This window comes from Meriones unguiculatus, chromosome 10 (assembly GCF_030254825.1).
Source record: "Meriones unguiculatus strain TT.TT164.6M chromosome 10, Bangor_MerUng_6.1, whole genome shotgun sequence".
NCBI classification, from domain to species: Eukaryota; Metazoa; Chordata; class Mammalia; order Rodentia; family Muridae; genus Meriones; species Meriones unguiculatus.
In genome coordinates this window covers 73,100,956-73,118,559 of record NC_083358.1, presented here as the reverse complement: position 1 = coordinate 73,118,559, position 17,604 = coordinate 73,100,956, and the positions used below count along the sequence as shown (strand labels likewise).

Sequence of the window (17,604 nt, the reverse complement as noted above, 5' to 3'; positions counted from 1 at the left end):
AATGGCCTGACACAAGCTTGTATCGAGTTGTTACAGTTACTGTAACACTACCTTGAAGACCTTAGAGAAATAATGCTTAGTACATTAGCACATACATTAGCACTTGAAGTAAAAAAATTTGCCCCACCATAGAAAGTGCTGGAGTTGAGAAAAACAGTCATTTTCATTTTTGTAGAACTTGGATCAAGTGTTCAACAAGAAGCAGTTATAAAAGTAGCAATACTATGTTTTTATTTGGCTTTAATAAGTATTTCTTGCACTCAAGTTATGTGAGGGTTAGAGAGTTGGGTTTGTTTTTTTTTTTCCTTGAATAGCATTGAAATCTGCAGGTCTGTTGGCTCAGTGAATGAATGGACCAGTCTTAGTTTTCACATCTGCTGTGATAAAACACTGTCAAAAGCAACTTAAGGGGAAAGGATTTATTTTGCTTCACCGTTTCCAAGGAATAGAACCCATCATAATGGTAAAGTCATGGGAGTATGTCAGTTGATCAGATTGTCTCAGTGGACAGGAAACAAACAAACAAACAAACAAAAAAATAGCAACTAGAGGCAGGCTACATAACCTCAAAGCCTGCCCCCAGTGACATGTTTCCTGTAAATCTCCACCTCCTATGGATCCCATGACTTTCCACAAAGCACCACCAGATGGCAACAAAATGATCAAGCACATGAGCCGGTGAGGCACATTGCACATTCAAGTCACAACAGCAGCGTTCTTGTATGTTTTTATGATTGGCAGCTGAAATTCCATTTTGGTCAGTATATTTTTTTCTGTTCTTTCATATTGTCATTTATGAGGCCAACCACTGGATTTAATGACTTAAGAAAAAGAGAAAAAAAAAACTGGCACTGAAAGAATACTAGTCTTAAGTTAAAATGCCCTGGGTCTGTAACCCTTTGTGTTAGTTTCCTACTTCATAAAACATAGTTCCGATGAGATAAAACGAACGACAGCTAATACAAATGGCCCCTGGTTTATAATGCTTTATCTGGTTTGGTTGTTTTTGTTCTGTTTTTGAGTATTGTGAAAGTGATGTACATTTAGTAGAATTTGCATTTCAAGTTACCTTCCTGGGCTAGGTATAACACTGTATAACACTTCCATTTCCTGGCAGGGGCAACAGGTTGCAGCTCCCAGTAATTCAAGTGATCATGCCGGCTAGCAGCTGATACTCCACCTGTAGCACTGACTTTCTGAACTATGCTGGTCAGTGGGCCAGGATAGTTTAAACCCATAGTGAATGTATCAGGATGTAACTCCACCAGAAATCAAGACACATCTGTACTTAAAAGTTAGATGAGTCCAGTTCTTTACAAGAGTGTGGTAGCAGTTTTATTAGTTACGAATTATAAATTACAACCACAGCTTTCACAGGAAATCTATCACTTTTAACAAAATGAAATTTTGTTAAAACAAAAATCACAAGAAATAAGAAAAGCAATGAATACATCCAGATGCCTCAGTAGAACTTTAAGCAAAACAAAACAAAAATTAGTAAGAATATATTCTCAGGATTTCCAACCAAGAACATCTCAATTCCAATTCTGAATTCCACCTCAGTTCTATTCTAAAGTGTTACCTTTCAAAATACGCAATTTCCACCTGCATCTGACTAGAGTATACAACTGTGAAAACAGTAACTGCACAAAGTCATCTCAGCTTGATATCCAGTAGCTCTGAAGTGATATAGTTTGGACTGGAGTCATCTACAGCCCTGTGCACATGAAGAAAGAAGCTTCTACAAAATTATACTTTTAAGAGTTACAGTCTTTCAACAGGATCTATTCCTAAAGAGTATCAAGTCCGGAGTCTGTCTGGTCAGTAAACTGTGATCACAACCTCATTGACCATAATGTAAATGTATAACTTCATCTGGTCTATGTTTTGTGAGGTCAAGATGCTAGCATTAGCAATACAATGGGTATATTAGGAAGCTACAGCTACTGCAAACAGCTTAAAGGGTGAGGGCTTTATATATCTTAAGATTTTCTCCTTTTATTCATAGGGCTTTGTGAGGTTAAAGTACTAGACAAAAACCCAAAAAGGGAGAATTCCATGTCTCAGTAGTTAAAACACTCATTTTTGTAAACCACCCAAACTATGTTCATCCCAAGTAGCATCAGGCATTCAAAAAGCAATTTCTCAAAATCTGAATTATATTTTGGGATGATTCAGAACATCCCACCATTTAGCATGTATTACCCACTGCTTCATTGTTGTGACAAGACATGTGCCTCTATCTCTCTCTTTTCCTCTACCCATCCTTCAAAGTCAACGTATAATGGCTTTGTGCCTTATCATGATTCCGCACCAATGATTACTTTGTATCATTAGATGAATATTTTATACTTTCTATACCTTATTATAGATACTAGTAATTTTAACATGTACATTTCAAAATAAAATCTAAATAAGGTACACATATTTTTGTCTTAAAAAGAAAAATAGCTACAAAAGCTTCCTCTTCATCTTGGTAAAAAAAAAAAATTGCCCACTTCAGAGGATCCTATTCTGTACAATATTAATTTAAAAAGGAATATAATAAAATACATTAGCATGTCTAGTTGTAATGATACTGATGCAATCAATGGTTAAACCTTTTGGACTGCGTAAATATATACACTCTGTAAACCATCTTGGAAATTAATTTTTCTAAGGTCTAATTTCAAAATGATAATTTACTTGATCTTAAGCAAAATAAATAGAAAATGAAGGCATTATATAATTTTTCAGAGCTCATTTATAGGAATGTGCTCGTCATGATAGGAAAGTTGCAGTCACTGGCTTCATAACGGTTCTTTCGTGGGAGCTAACTGAAGCATTGATTTTCCTGGTGCAGATTTTTCAAAGGTCAGACAGGAAGCATTACTCCCAGGCCACACCAGTAAACAAAGCTCTCCTGCATCTGATCACTTATTTCAGCCAGAAGAGCACCTCTGTGATATTTATATATTTCTTCATTTTTGTGCAAAACATTGAAGCTTGGCATTACATATAGCTGTGCAGATACACACAGCCACGTATAAATTAGGCCTCTTTAGACATTTTCATAATGTCCTTAAGTAGCAACTTCGGATTTCCTTTTGCTTAACCTTATGCAAACAAATTTGTTTTAAAAATTGAATTGAAAGAGGAATTGAACAAGTTTTAAATTCTCTAATAAATTTTAGAAAGTCTTTTGTTACCCTAGTTTAAAAAACAAAACAAAACATTTTATTCAAATACAAAGAAAAACTGCTTTCATGAATTTAGTAGTAGTATAAAAAGGTTCTTTCATATAAGTATCTTCTCTGGGAGGCAGGAATGATATTCAGCTGGCTACCATAAGAGAAGTAGAACTCTTTATCTTGTTATAGATATTGCTATCATAACATATGTCCATCAAAAGGATCTAATCTTTCAAAGTAAGAAATCTTAAATTGTGTCATTAGGACTTTTCTAGGCAATTAAAATCTACCATAATTATAAGAGTAACCACTCAAATCAAACAAGATTAGAAGTTTCCTGTTACATGGTCTTAAACACGCTGTTTATCAGTAGTGTCATCAGTGATTTAGCTCTGCAATACCACTGCTGTCCTTATTAGACTGTAAACTTTATGAGGCCGGGCACTGCATTGATGTGCTAAAACCCTCAAATCTACCAGAGTTCCCGATAAACAGCGGGTGTTTGGTAATGCTGACCAAGGAAACACATGACATTTTGGCCTCCATAAAACATTCTCTATAGAGTTGTTACATGCAACTACTTTAGTTACCCTCCTCTACTTCTGAGTGCCATCTCTGGCTCGTTTCATCCCTGTGTCTGTCCCTTAACCCAAGAACATGTCTTTACTGAATATGCCTGAAATTTCGGAGGACAGTTCTCAGAACTGGGCCCAAATTAAAGCACAGCGCCCTAACATGGTGTTATAGCTAACACAATCCTCAGCACCTTGTCTAAGTACAAACTGGCCGGTCACAGTGTTTACTTCTTGGCTCTGAAGTAGAATGCAGACTCCTCATGTATCCCTAAATCACTGAGCGATCCAAAAGTGCTTCCTCATTAAAGCCTCATCAGCCATCACGCACAACAGCTTTGAAAGAGTACTTCATACATGCTTAATCACAACAATAAAAAGTACGGACAATAAATTTAGACACTTCATTTTTCTTTCCCGGGCTCATGCAGTAGTCTTCTTAAGCTCTTAATTTTGAAAAACTATTACATATCGAAATGTGGACCTAAGAGAAGAATGACTTCCACCAAGTCCATTACTTACATCATTGTTTTGCACTCAAGGTGTAGACATTAGGAACCTTGGAACTACACTGCCTGGGTTTGACCTACCTCTACTACTCGCTGGCAATGTTTACTCTATGTTGCATTAAATCATTAATAAATATATAAATCACTTAAAGCAATGCCTATCACATAGTATACATTTAGTAAGTTTTGGATAGTAGCAACATATTATATATTTTTAATTAAAAACGTTATTAAAAACTGAGCCCCATATTACAGACTTCTAATTGCCTGCCATTTTATGTGATTAGTTTATTCTGTGATTTATACACATACATATAATCTGTGTTATACTCATCATGTATAAACTTCAGGATATATTATATGTATATGTAAACATGTATATGTGGAAAAAGAAATATGAAAAAATGTGTTTAAGGCAAAGTACAGTAAAACATTACAATTAAGAGAAAAACATTCTCAGATCCACTCTTTGGTGATGATAAACAAAAATATGTCTTTTCAATAAAGCTCTACCTTTAAATATGTAGTAAGAGCCTAGGCTGTTTACTCTGCTTTTTTGTTGGTGGTTTTCTGTCAACAATTATTCTTTATCCATCAATGAAATGGTCCTATTAAAAAGCTAGACTGTCCTTAAAACGTGACACATTGTCAGTTCATGCAGGATGGAGATTTCTTCCTTTCCGGTTTGAAGTTTCAGTGTCAGTTTTATGAGGTAGTCAATAAGCAACCTGCCAGGAAATGAATGTCATGTACTGGTTTTCTTAAGCATACGTCATCTTCCCAAGGTAGTTAGCTGGCACGTATCCTTTCTGACCTTGCGCTTCAGCTAACCACCACTCTTTGTTCCCACTTAGATCACAGAATCGAAGTATGTGGACTCTCTGGTACTCTTGAAGGCTGAGTTCATGATCACTCCGTGCTTGGAAAGCATGGACTGCATAGAAAATCTAGAAGAAACAAACAAACAAACAAACAAACAAATTGGTACCCAAACCTAAAACTATGGAGAAATTTAATAAGTTTTAACCTTTTAGGAGTAATGCTAAGGTGTTCTTGGTTTTTTTTGTTTGTTTGTTTTCATAGTCACACAGTCCAGTTCTTTCTGATGGGTTTGGTAGAATCTGACTTAGATAAGAATGGAAATAGGCATTTTTTTTTTTCCATCAGAAGAAGGCTAGATTGTCCAGGCTTGAAGGCAATTTGGCAGTTTCTATAAAATGCTTTTGATTTTTAATTCTTTGAATCAATCTCTTAAGAGTCTCTTCTACAGGAACAGAAAAACTGACAGACAGATAATTTCTATACAACAATATTTCTGTTGGTATAGTGAAAAATGGGAGGATATGGAAATGGGTAGAAGAGTTACAAAAAATAAATTATAGACACTCTTACTATGCAACTTTGTAGTCATTTAAGTGGTGTTTTATGAGAATAACAATATAGAAATTGTTCATGAAAAACATTTTTTTAAATGTGAAATTACAGTCTGGAAGATGGCTCAGTGGTTAAGAGAATGTGAGCTTATGCAAAGGACACAATTCAGATCTTGGTACCCACTCAGGAGTTTCACAACCAGCTACCAGAATTCCAGTTCCAGGGTATCCATTGCCCTCTTCTGGTGCCATGGGTAATTGCACTTATACATACACATATCAACCCATAGACACACATATATAAAATTTGATGAATACTATACGCTTAGAATTCCTAAATAATTCCTTTTATTGTTAAGATTATAAGTAATTTTCACTATTCCAAGTTCTTTAATATTCTAAACCTTTATAAGTACCTTGAATGAAATTTAAAATTTTACAAAATTAGCTGACCTTGAAGAAACTAATAAAGTAAATTTCAATTAAAAATTTCTGTGATCTTAAAAATACGTCAGTTTTTAGACAAGTTGGAAGTCCTCTGGTGTTTATTTTATCTTCTAGTAAAATCTTAAGACTGCTAATGAAAATGTTTCCTTATGATAGAAAATTAAATAATTAACCAACAACATTTGTGCATTCATTTAGTCAAAGTTTGCAAATACATTTTTGTCACAAACCTTACAACTCATATAAAGCAATTACAAATACTGATAAAACCAACAAAACCACTGAACCACCGCTGACAACAAACTACACATAAATGGTATGGTATGTTATGAGGACACTGGCCCTTCCTAAAGGACAAATTGATGAAGGAGGTTAGTATGTGATATGCATAGAAGGGGGTACATGAAAAAAAGGTAGAAAGAGGTATAAAAACTTTAGGGCAAGTAGATGCAGGTCCTATGAGACATGAGTTGATATCACTGAGCAGGAAAAGACACTAGACAGTGTCTAAATGTAGTGAAATGGCTTTGACTGTTGCTATGTAAACCTTAAACCATTACTGACTTCAACATAACTCTCATTCCACTGATTGGTACCTTAACAAAGATCTTGAGGTATTTTTCAAGGAAAGAAACCATATTGCTGGGGTCTGAATGGTTTTCCCTTAATTCTAAGATGATAGTAATGAGGAAAAATTTAGGAAGACATGATTAGGTCTTTAAGACAGTGCCTTTGTGAATGGGATTGACTTTTATAAAAAGCTATACAAGATCCTCATCCCTTCTAAGTGAAAATCTACCCCAAAAGATGCTATCTATGAACCATAAATTTGACTTCATTTGACATCAAAAACGGTTTCTTGATCTCAGTCTTCAAGTTTCTAAAACTGTGAGGATTTTACTGTCTGAAGCAACCTCGTACATGGCACTTTGGTAATGGCAACCTGAATGGATCAAGACATGCCTCACACCACCTCCCAACTGGCAATGTATGCCATGCTACATGGTAGTGTGTTTACTTCACCTGAAGGGTTTGGAGATCATAGAGGAGAGAGCGGCACATGCATAAAGATAGATGATCTGAAATAATTCTACATTGTTTGAAAGCAAAGAAGAGAAGAAAATGGAGGAACTATAAATTCTTAATGAAATTTCAGCAGTAAAGGCATTAATTATTCTTACCTATCATAGATAGAACTTCTGACAGTTTTTTCAAGTGGCTGTATCCTCAACAACCCTCTCAAGTTAAGACTTAGAAACACTGTAAATAACAGCATTACCCAGGGCTGCTAGGACCCACATCTGCTAACACTCAGTCCTATGCTCGATCCATTTCTTTCAGGGTTTTAGGAATCAAACTCTTATTCTAAGAAGGGGGTACATTATACGTCACTACTGTTCTGTAGTTTTGAAAGCGACAGTATTGAATAGAACCACAAGATTAGTGTGGTTAATTTGGTTTGCAAAAGCATCCAGGAGTGTGATGTGTTAAATTACAGTCCCGAAATAATCTATAAGAGCTGGAATTAGCAGCTGTAGTCATCTTTGTGATTTGAATCAATAACAAATATGCTTTCCCAGTGAGGGCATGGATTTTTCAGAAGGATAGGTTAGCTACTGTCCTATTCCTCACCACCTGTGTAGTCTTTCACTTTGGCACAAATTTCCTCAAAGGGAAAACAAAACCCGATTAGATATATTTATCATTATAATATGTATTTTGTGGATTTTTTTGAGACAAAGTCTCACTGTACAGCCGTTGGCTGGCTGGCCTGGAACTCACTGCATACAATAGGATCTCCTTGAATTTGTAGAGATCTGCTTGCTTCTGTCTCTGGAGAGTTGGAATTAAAAGTGTGTGCCACCATGCCTGGCTTAAAAAATATATTTTAAACAAGTGTAGATTCTCATGAAATCATACATTTGAAGTTCAAAATTATATAACACTTTTAGATTATCATGGTCCAAATTTATTTCAGATTGGCACTTTCTAGTTCTTACATAACATGCTAACTAAAACATATCTTATTAATCAAAGTAAATTTAAGTCAACTATGAAAGAGACAGTAGTTTCTCAGGTCTTTTAATTCTTTTGTTGTTAGAAGAAAAATTGGAAGTTTTCAATTTGTCATGAATTTAAAAGGTGAGAGATTTCTCCTTGTCAAATCCCAGTCTACATTTTTCTAACTGTATATGTATGTGGGCTTTTTCCAGAAACATTAATTAAAATGTTATTAATATGAATCGTAGTCATACATTCCTTATTTCTTGTTATTTTAAAAAATGTTTTACTGTTTTTCCCTTTGCACTTTGTAAAGCTGCTTTTCACTTAATATATGATAGCCTGGATACAGCCCAGCTCTCCACAGCATTTGATTTAAAATCACCTACATTATGACTCACCCCAGATTATTACCCATAAGCATCATGGTGTTCCCTGCAGCCTCATTGCCACCCCAGCAGTCTCTTACTCTACACATGTATGCATTTAATTTTTATTTCTTAACTTCATTGCATTCTGCAATCTCGCTTTATTGATTTTTGTCCCAATTCTCCAATTATGAACAATAAAACGCATAATGTATTTTAATTTTTCTTTCCAAAACTAAAAAGCTTTAAAACTCGCATTTACTGTATTAGTTCCAAAGCCAAAATAATTACATTGTATGAAAAATACTCATTCTTTTCTTTCACCCTACACAAGCAAGCTTTGATTTTCTTCATTCAATAATTATATATTTTTATGAATAAGTAGGCTTATGAAGTAAGCTGAGGTTTAATGAAAATATTTTAATAGAGATTTAAACATGAGGTTAAGGAAAAGAGTGCTTCTCAGAGACTAATGCACACCCTAGAACCTAGGTATGGATTTCCCTACGTTGACATTAGAACAGTCATATATAGGATTTGGGTGAGTTTGAAGCCATATCATAAAAGGATGGTTAAGCCACCATGGGGTGGCTCCTGAGGAGCTCCTGATGTGGTTTTACATGATAAGAACAAAGGGAGAGAGCACAGGGAAGCTGGAAGATAGAGCATCTTCAATGTAAACAAGTAGTTTTAATGGAAAAAGTTTCAAAAGTAAGGAAAGAAAGCTACTGAGATGCTATAAATATCTTTTATTCTTTTTCTCTCTCCATCCTATCCTCCCTCACTCCTTTTTTTTCCTGAAATGGTAATAAAAATGAAATCACATATTTTTGCAACCTATGTTTATCTTCAGAATATTATAAAACACCTTTCCCATATTAAATATTCTCTTAATCTTCATTCTAATGAATTAATTTAAAAACCTTAGGTTTGGCCTGTCAAATTGTTGATGAACTTTCAAACAAACAGCATATTTGACAGGTGGTATTATTATCATAAGTAATTCTAAAATGTAAAGACAAAGACCAGATCATAAACTTGAAAAAAAACCACCTCATCTAAAAATGTGCTTTCCCTTGTACCTGAATAGAAAAGAGCACACGTAAAGAAGCACACTTCCAAAATAATTGAGGAAGCACTCTGTGGTAATGGGAATGAAAATGGCCCCATAGTCTCTTATGTTTGAATACAAGGTCTGCAGCTAGTGGAACTGTTTGAAAAGGACTAGGAGATGTGGCCTTGTCAGAGCAGATGTGTCACAAAAGCCCAGGCCATTCCCAGTTAGGACAGTCATGAATTCTAACCATCTGTAACTGTAAGCTACAAGTAATATCTTTCTTCCATAAGTTGTCTTCGTCATGGTATCTTATCACAGCAATAGAAAAGTAATTAAGACACCTTCCAAAGCCATTCACAGACCCCTTAGACCCAATTCCATTCACAGACCTCTCAGCTCTGTCAGGTCCAGCTTAAAGATTCAGATCAAACACAGAAGTCACAGAGCAGATAAGTATGAACCAGTCTTCAGAGGTCTGTATCTCAGTGATTCTCAAGCCTCAGAGATGCCACTGAACATCACATAGAAGCCAAGCCTTCCCATCCACCTTGTCAGGGTTCACCTGAATCCCCGGCAAGACCGCAGGACAGCCTAATACTCCCACTAGCTTGTTTCTCCAAGTCTGGGGGTAAACAGAAAGTGGTGCCACTGTAAGAAACAGCAGAGCAAGAAGCAGCGGCACCAGGCAATGCCCAGCCAAGCAGTACAGGCTACAGCTGATTTTTTTTAAGTTTAAAAATTGCCATTGGGGTACATCAGATAAAAGATTTGACAAAGATACAATTTACAACTATTTTCAGTCACTTACCTGGAGCTCTATGCTATATCATTCTTTTAAACTGTCACCCATAAATATAAGCATTCACATGCTGCCTGAGAGCTGATGGAGTGGAAATACTAGCCTGTGGCAAATACAGAAAGACAATCCTTTCTCCTTATTTCCAGGGGTGAAGAGCGGTTATGTTAGGAGTCTGAATACCACTAGCCCGTAGGCCTCTGCTGTCGGTGCTAAAGCATGGAAGGGATTACTCCTCCCTGCCCCTTCTTTTTTCTCTCTCCTACTGCAGCCTCACAGGAGTCACTTCTCTCTGCAGTAATTGAACTGGGGCATACTCTCTACTTGCAATGTGGAGACCTTCAACTCAAACGAAATCATTTTAATCTGAGGAAAGTTATCAGGGAATCCCGTGTGATGCTAATGCAAGATGTTCTTCTCAATCGATTTTATTACTAATAATGCTAATATTTATCCAGTGCCATTTATCTATTTTAACTTGTTTCCAAACTCAGAGGAAATGGACAAGAAACAGGATTTTTAGAGAGGTATCTTCAATATACTTTCTATTTTGAGAAAGAAAAATTCCTCCTGTCTTCCCCCTCTTACTAAAGAAGATGGGTAGTATCTAATTCACTTGAAAAAAATGATTTGGCATTTCCTCTAAAACTAAAGCATATAGTTACCATGCCAGGGTGCAAATCCATTCCTGGATGTCTGTTTAAGAGAAATGAAGTTCACACAGACCCACATTAATGTCTATAGTGGCATTATTCACAATAGCATCAAAATAGACATTGCCCAAATGTAGTAACTGGCAAATGTTAAACAAAATGTTATCAGTGTCATGGAATACTATTAGGCAGTAAAAAAAATGCATATATAAGTATTTATAGCAGAAGTGAGTATTAAACTCATGCTGAGAAAAAAGCCATCTACAAAAAACATATACAATTCTATCCATGTGAAATAAACAGAAAATATGTAATACAGAGATGGAAAATAGTGATTTTCAGAAGCTTGAGATAAGAGAAATCAGGAACTGCAAATGAGTTCAAAATATTTTGGGGCATGTTGAAATGTTCCAAAATTGAATTGCACAATTCTGTAAATATACTAGAAGTCACTGAATTACATTTAAAATAAGTGAATTCACTAGCATAGAAGTAAGACCTAAATAATGCTAGCTATTTATGAAGGGTAGTGTACACTCTCTGTAAAGATTTTCTTTATACCTTGTGATCCCTTAATATATTTATTAATGTCCTTACAAATATATTTATAAAAGCATACAAAAATAAATGAGGAATGCGCTTGGAATTACTGTCTTGCACTTTAAAAAATAAAACCAAAACATTTTCGGTATCTTTAACTGGGTCTAGTAAGTATGTATAGGACTGATCCTATAAAATAGGTGTGCCAGCATTCATTCGTCATTATACCCCTCGGTATACCGGGCTGTGTCATGACTTCCTTCCTCAACAAAAATACAAACATTTCAAGATACTTTGGAAAATTGTTTCAAGGAACAGGTCAGCTATATAAGTAGAGTGGTGTTTAAGTGTTAAAAAAGTAACACACGTGATATGCTTTATTTGTGTATATATATTTATGTATAAAATATATCTGAAAGACACATGAAATTATGTCTTTGAAGAATAGTACTAAGGGAGAAAGGAATAAAGGACTTACATTTAATTTACATGTATCATTCCATTTTCACTTTCTGAAAATAAAATGTATTTCCTCAACGGAAAAGAAATTTAGGCTAATAGAAATTACTAAGTTAAAAGGGCAGAAAATTAGGTGGTCACTACCTGGAGATTAATAGTTGAATATACTGAAACTTTATGAGGTAGCAAAAATGAATCTTACATTATAATTAGCTTACCAATTTGTGAAGGGATTATGTCAGTGATCTTTGCATTGGTTCAATGAATGGCAAGTGGAAAAGCTTTTGTGGCTAGCAGATGGCATTAATAAGAGACAAAGTGTCCAAGTCCTATGCATCAGTGAAGATAGTGTTTCTAAAGCAGTGGTTCTCAACCTTCCTAATGCTGCAACCCTTTAAAATAGCTTTTCATGTTGTGGTGACCCCCAACCACAAAATTATTTTCATTGCTACTTCGTGACTAATGTTGCTTACTGTTACAAATCATAGTGTAAATGAATCATAAATATGAATCACATTTGTGTTTTCCGGTGGTCTGAGGCGATCCCTGTGAAAGGGTCATTCGAGCCCCAAAGGGTAGTGACTCTACCGGAAACTGATGACCACAACTCAGCTGCCTTTCTCCAATGGTGAAGCGTTTAAAAAGAACTTCTAGACCTCCATGAATACAGCGGAGTAGTGACCGCTGTGATTTTGATGTCTATTCTGTGTCAAGAGTCCAGCACGCACTTTATCTCTAGCCAAAACACCAACTCTGCAGTATAGAGATTTTTTTTTCTTTTGAGGAAATGGGGTTAGATAATGGAATTCTTCTTTTTTTTTTTTTTCTCAACACCCCACAGATGGTATGTGCTAATTAGCCTAGGTCTTTTCAGTAACAAAAAGCCGGCAGTTTCCTAGTCAGTGCTTCAGCTCAACTTGAGCGCTTACATTCTTTCATCTGAGTGGCCAAGTATCCATCAGGTCTTAAAGTCTTACCTGTTCATCTACCTCCTGAAAAGTATCAATGTCAGCACCATTTGTTTCAAGCTTCCCACAGGTGCCACTAAGAGATGAGCTGCTGTCGCTTATGCTGCCTTCAGGAGTGCAGGTGACACTGTCACCAGCTGGCCGGCAAGACACAAAGAGGCTGATGTTCTCGAAATCGTCATCACAGAATCTGTTCTCGGCATGCACCTTCTGCCCCTTCGCCGGGTTGTAGGGCTTTAGGAAGGAGGAATACACGTAGCCCTTTACAACTGGTAGAACGAAAAAGAAAGCGCGAGGGTTATGCGAGGACCTTCCCCCAAACACGCACAGACTCCTGGGAAAATCTCAACCCTAAGAGCTGTCTGTCGGTGGAAACTTACATCCTGTGTCAACAAACCACCTGCTCGTACTCCCCAGGGGATCCTTCTGTTCCAGGACGGCTACCAACTCTCCTTCCAGAAGATTGATGTCATGTTCTTGGGTGGCATTACACTTGCGCTTAGCCTGGTAGAGTTCCTCGGCGCCATACGTGGACAGAAGTTTGGAGCGGTGAACGTCAGTTTGATGCGGCACTTCTGGCTGGGAAATCAATGTAGGAAGTCCTGACTCAGATGCACGTGCAGTGAAATCTTCGCTGAGTTCCTAAAGGTTTTTCTCTAGAGAACGATTCCGCTATACAAATTAGATACCAACCTGGGCATATTACAAGGTGGATGCTTGCGACAGGCTGTCAGAGATTTTCAGTTTAGAAATCTCGAATAAGCACATGAGGGCAGTGTTGTAGAAAAGGAAGAACATTCAGCCAGGGCTGGGAAGGCAGAGGCTCTGGGCTGGCAAGGTGGCACAGAGGATACGGGCACCTGTCCCAAGCCTGACGACTTGAGTTCAGTCACCAGAACCCACAGAATGGAAGGAGACAACCAATTCCCTTTGGTTATCCCTGACCTCCAAATGCTTGCCTCTCTGCTCCTCCCTTCCCCTCTGCTCCACCCCTTCTCTCCCTCTCTCCTTTCCCCTTCCTCTCCTTTCCCCTTCCTTCCTCCCCCTGCCCTTGCCTTCTGTTTGCTGTCTGTGTATGAATACACAGAAAGACACACTTACGAAAACTACATAACACTGTAAAATTTAAAACAGGTTCTAAAAAGCAGAGATTCTAACAGTTCCTGACTGTTGAGTGGTGTGTTACTACGCTGTATTTTGCTTCTTGCGCACAGTAAGCACTTCATAATTCTAATTCAGCAAATTGCCTATGTGCCTCTTTTTTCCTGGGTAAACGAAGCAGGAGTCATAAGGAGACACTTTCCAAACTCTGGCCCCAAGCAACGCTGGGGAAACCTCTGTATCTCTGGAGGCTGGAAACGAAACGGGTTGGAAACAAGGGCCTGCACTGTATGATTTATCTCTTTAAAACCCTAGCCAACAAATTTGAGGATCCACCGCGCATCAAGCACGTGTTTTGGTGTGTTAGGAAACTATCATGAACGAAAACAGAGACAAACATCACTCTCCTATGGAGTTTATAATATAAAAGGTAGAAACAATGAAATTTAACAGAACAGCAAACGGCACGTAATTTGGATGGTGCGAATGGTACGGGAATCGATGAGCTACAATTTGGACGAGGCGCGGAGACGGTGTCCTCACTGTTACGGGAAACGCTACACTCACCGGAACCTGCGCAGGCTTCTTCTTTTCAAAGCTCAGTTTCCTCTCAATGAAGGTGGCACTGTTGTCCTTTACAAAATTCAAGTTTTGAACCTCTTCCAGCACTCGATTCTGAATCTCAGAGATGCTCACCGCCAGGAGTGGCGCCTGTGGGAGAAACAATGGCGTTTTCAGACCCGCAGTGGTGCTGGGTATTGACTCCGCCGGACTTGTAGCGACGGTCACAAGGGAAAGATGGGCAATCTGATAGTACCGAAGTCCCCACGAGACGGTAGGGGTGCTTTTAAGTTTCAACACGACAGAGGAGAACAAAACAGGAAAGAAGCAAGAAAGACCCAGGAGTAAAGAAGCTGTGGTGTCTATGGCAGTGCCCCGCGTGGGACAGTGGGACAGTGGGACTGTATGGGGAAAAAGACGACAAGAAGAAATGCAGTTAAGAGTGAGCGAGCGATTGCCCTGTATATTTAACATGAATTCTGTATGGAAACTAGAAATAATCAGCTGTTGGGAGCAGGGTGCATAAAAGAGGGAGAATAAAAGTGAAATGAAAGTAGAAACGGGGAAGGTCGGGATCGAGGAAGAGGGGTTGAGCAGGCCAGGCAAGGGCTTAAACATAATGAAAAAGCTACTTAGGGCCTACATTCTTGCAATCCAAGTAAAAAATATATATAATAAAACAAAGTACATGTGTGATTTGGACAAAAGGGACAGAATAGTAAAAGCTAAAAGAATAGGGACAGGTAGGTGGGGGAGGAGGACTAAAGACTGGATTAACCCAAACTAAGGAGATACATTAAGGAACCTTGTAAAATCCCATTAGTTTCAAAAGTAATTGAAAACGTAATTTTTAAAAATGAGTTTTGGACCAAAGCATCCCACATCCGTGAACGATGCTTCTCCCAGAAGACACAAGTCATTAAACGAAAATCTTAGTGTCAGTATTTGGTCCAAGAGACCCCAGAAACACAGAAAACAATAGAGGCAATTGCCATTGCCCTTTTGTGGTCCTCCTTAGGTAAGGCTGAAGATATCATACCCCTTTGTTTCAGGACACAAATACATAATTCTTGAACGGAGCAGGAAATTCTCCATGGTTGTCTTTCAGAGCCCTGGCAGGTGCTATACAAGCTACTTCGAGATAAAAGACACAGTGTTACTGTCCAATACTGAACCCCAATTGTCACATTTCTGACCTGACAAGCAAGATGCACCCAATGATGTTACAGTGGCAAAAGCTGTCCTGGGTAACCAGCCCCTCTCTTGATCATATTTGAGGCCTATGCCATAGGAGAAAATTCATGCCTGTTACTGTAAACATGGTCAAAACTCATGACTGGGAAAGTCATTGGGTCCGAGAAGAAAACCTGTTTCTATTTTCCTAAATGGTCACTTGTCAGACTGCCTACGAAACACTTCTGTTTTTGTCTATAGATGGGTGCTCCTTACAACCTTGGTCAGAGCAACGTCTTTTGGCAAGGGTGAATGTCAGTGCAGAGATGCGGTACTGTTCAAAGTGCTGAGGGCAAGGAACTGTAAGCACAGATGGGACATCCTTATCAACCCTCCCACAGCCGCTGCTCAGAGAACATTGTGTGTGTGTGTCGGGGGAGGGGGCAAAAGAACATAAGGGCTCGAGGATGGGAAGAGTGTCCTCTGCACATGACATTCCTGTTGCCCACAAGAGCTCATGGCAGCTGTGGCTAAATACACAAGATCTGAACAAGTTCGTGCCAGTTAAAAATCTCAACATGGACTCGGGAGAGGCTTCTGAAGCCCGTCTCGAGCTGGGAAGTTATTAACAGTGAGAGAGAGAGTCACGTTTCTTTAAGAGTGTGGCCACTGCTTGGATTCCAGGGCCATAGTGGAAGATCCCCTACCCGTGCATATATGGGCAACACTATTTGGACTCCATGGGTATAAATAAATAATAAATAACACCATGCCAATATATCTGTCTTCTAATCCTTGTTTCTTAGTAGCTATTACAAGCTATGTTCCCACCTAAATAAAGGTATAAAGCAATAATAATAATAATGTTAATAATAATAATAGTAGCAACTCAGCATGGGATAACAAATAAGGAAAGGAGAGTCCACAGAGAAGGGAAGTAAAGGCATTCTCCAGAGTAAGAGTAGATTGTAACTTCAGGATTATGGTCGTTCATCAGATAAAAGTGAGCCACCTCACACTGGAGAAGATCAAAAAGTTGTGGGAGCAACTTCTACAGAAAGACACAGTTGATGGAAACGTGGAGTGTCTGTGTGTCCGTGTGTGTGAGTATATGTGTACACACGTGTGCATCGTTGGAAGGAGATACACATGTCCATTTATGCACTTGCAGAGGCCAGAGGGCAAAAGTCTTCCTCAAGCCTTTTCCACCTCACTTTATGAGGCAGGTTATCTCACTGAACCTCAAGCTTACCAACCTCAAGCTTACACACTAGTTGGCTGAGCAATCTCCCAGGATCCTCATCTCTAACTCCATCACTGAGATAACAAGTCTGTACTGTCATGCCTGGCTTTTAGGTGGATGCTGAGGATATGAACTTGATCAAGTTCTGATGTTTACACTGTACCCACGGAACCACTAAACATCTCCCTCAAACCCCTCTGAAATCCACAGCAGTGATTTAGTCAATGGGCGAAGGTTGGCAAAGAAAAATTAAGCAACTGGTAGAAGAAAAACCCAGTATAAACTTTAGAGAAAGAAAAACCTGTATGTGAAAGAAAACCTAAGTCCATGGTGTTCTGACTCAAGTCTAAGGGCATGTGCATTGTGAGGAGGCTGTCTGCATTTCCTTACTTTTTCTTCCTTTTCCATCTTCCTCTGAGCAAATTTGATCATAAGGAAGCACAGTGACAGCATTTTCTTTTTGGCTTTTATATGGGATCCAAGGAAGTGTAATGAGATGATGGTGTTTATTTCATGAATTTTCTTTCTGCGAGGTAGACTGAGCAGTGTCTCTCTGCTTTGTTGCCCTCTCCACAGGTCCTCTCCGACACAATCTTGTTACCACCCTCCCCTC

At 38.2% G+C, this 17,604-nt stretch overlaps 1 protein-coding gene across 1 annotated transcript in view; it reads right to left on the bottom strand.

Moving 5' to 3' along the window:
• Positions 1 to 1,309: 1,309 nt before the first annotated feature.
• Positions 1,310 to 17,604, bottom strand: part of Arhgef38 (Rho guanine nucleotide exchange factor 38) — a 125,757-nt gene continuing 109,462 nt past the window's right edge. The window contains exons 11-14 of the mRNA XM_021650042.2: positions 14,582 to 14,725; positions 13,294 to 13,492; positions 12,923 to 13,182; positions 1,310 to 5,198 (exon numbers count right to left, since the gene is read on the bottom strand). Of these exons, the coding sequence (XP_021505717.1) occupies positions 5,013 to 5,198; positions 12,923 to 13,182; positions 13,294 to 13,492; positions 14,582 to 14,725 (789 nt within the window). The 3' untranslated portion in view covers positions 1,310 to 5,012. The remainder of the gene's footprint in view (positions 5,199 to 12,922; positions 13,183 to 13,293; positions 13,493 to 14,581; positions 14,726 to 17,604) is intronic.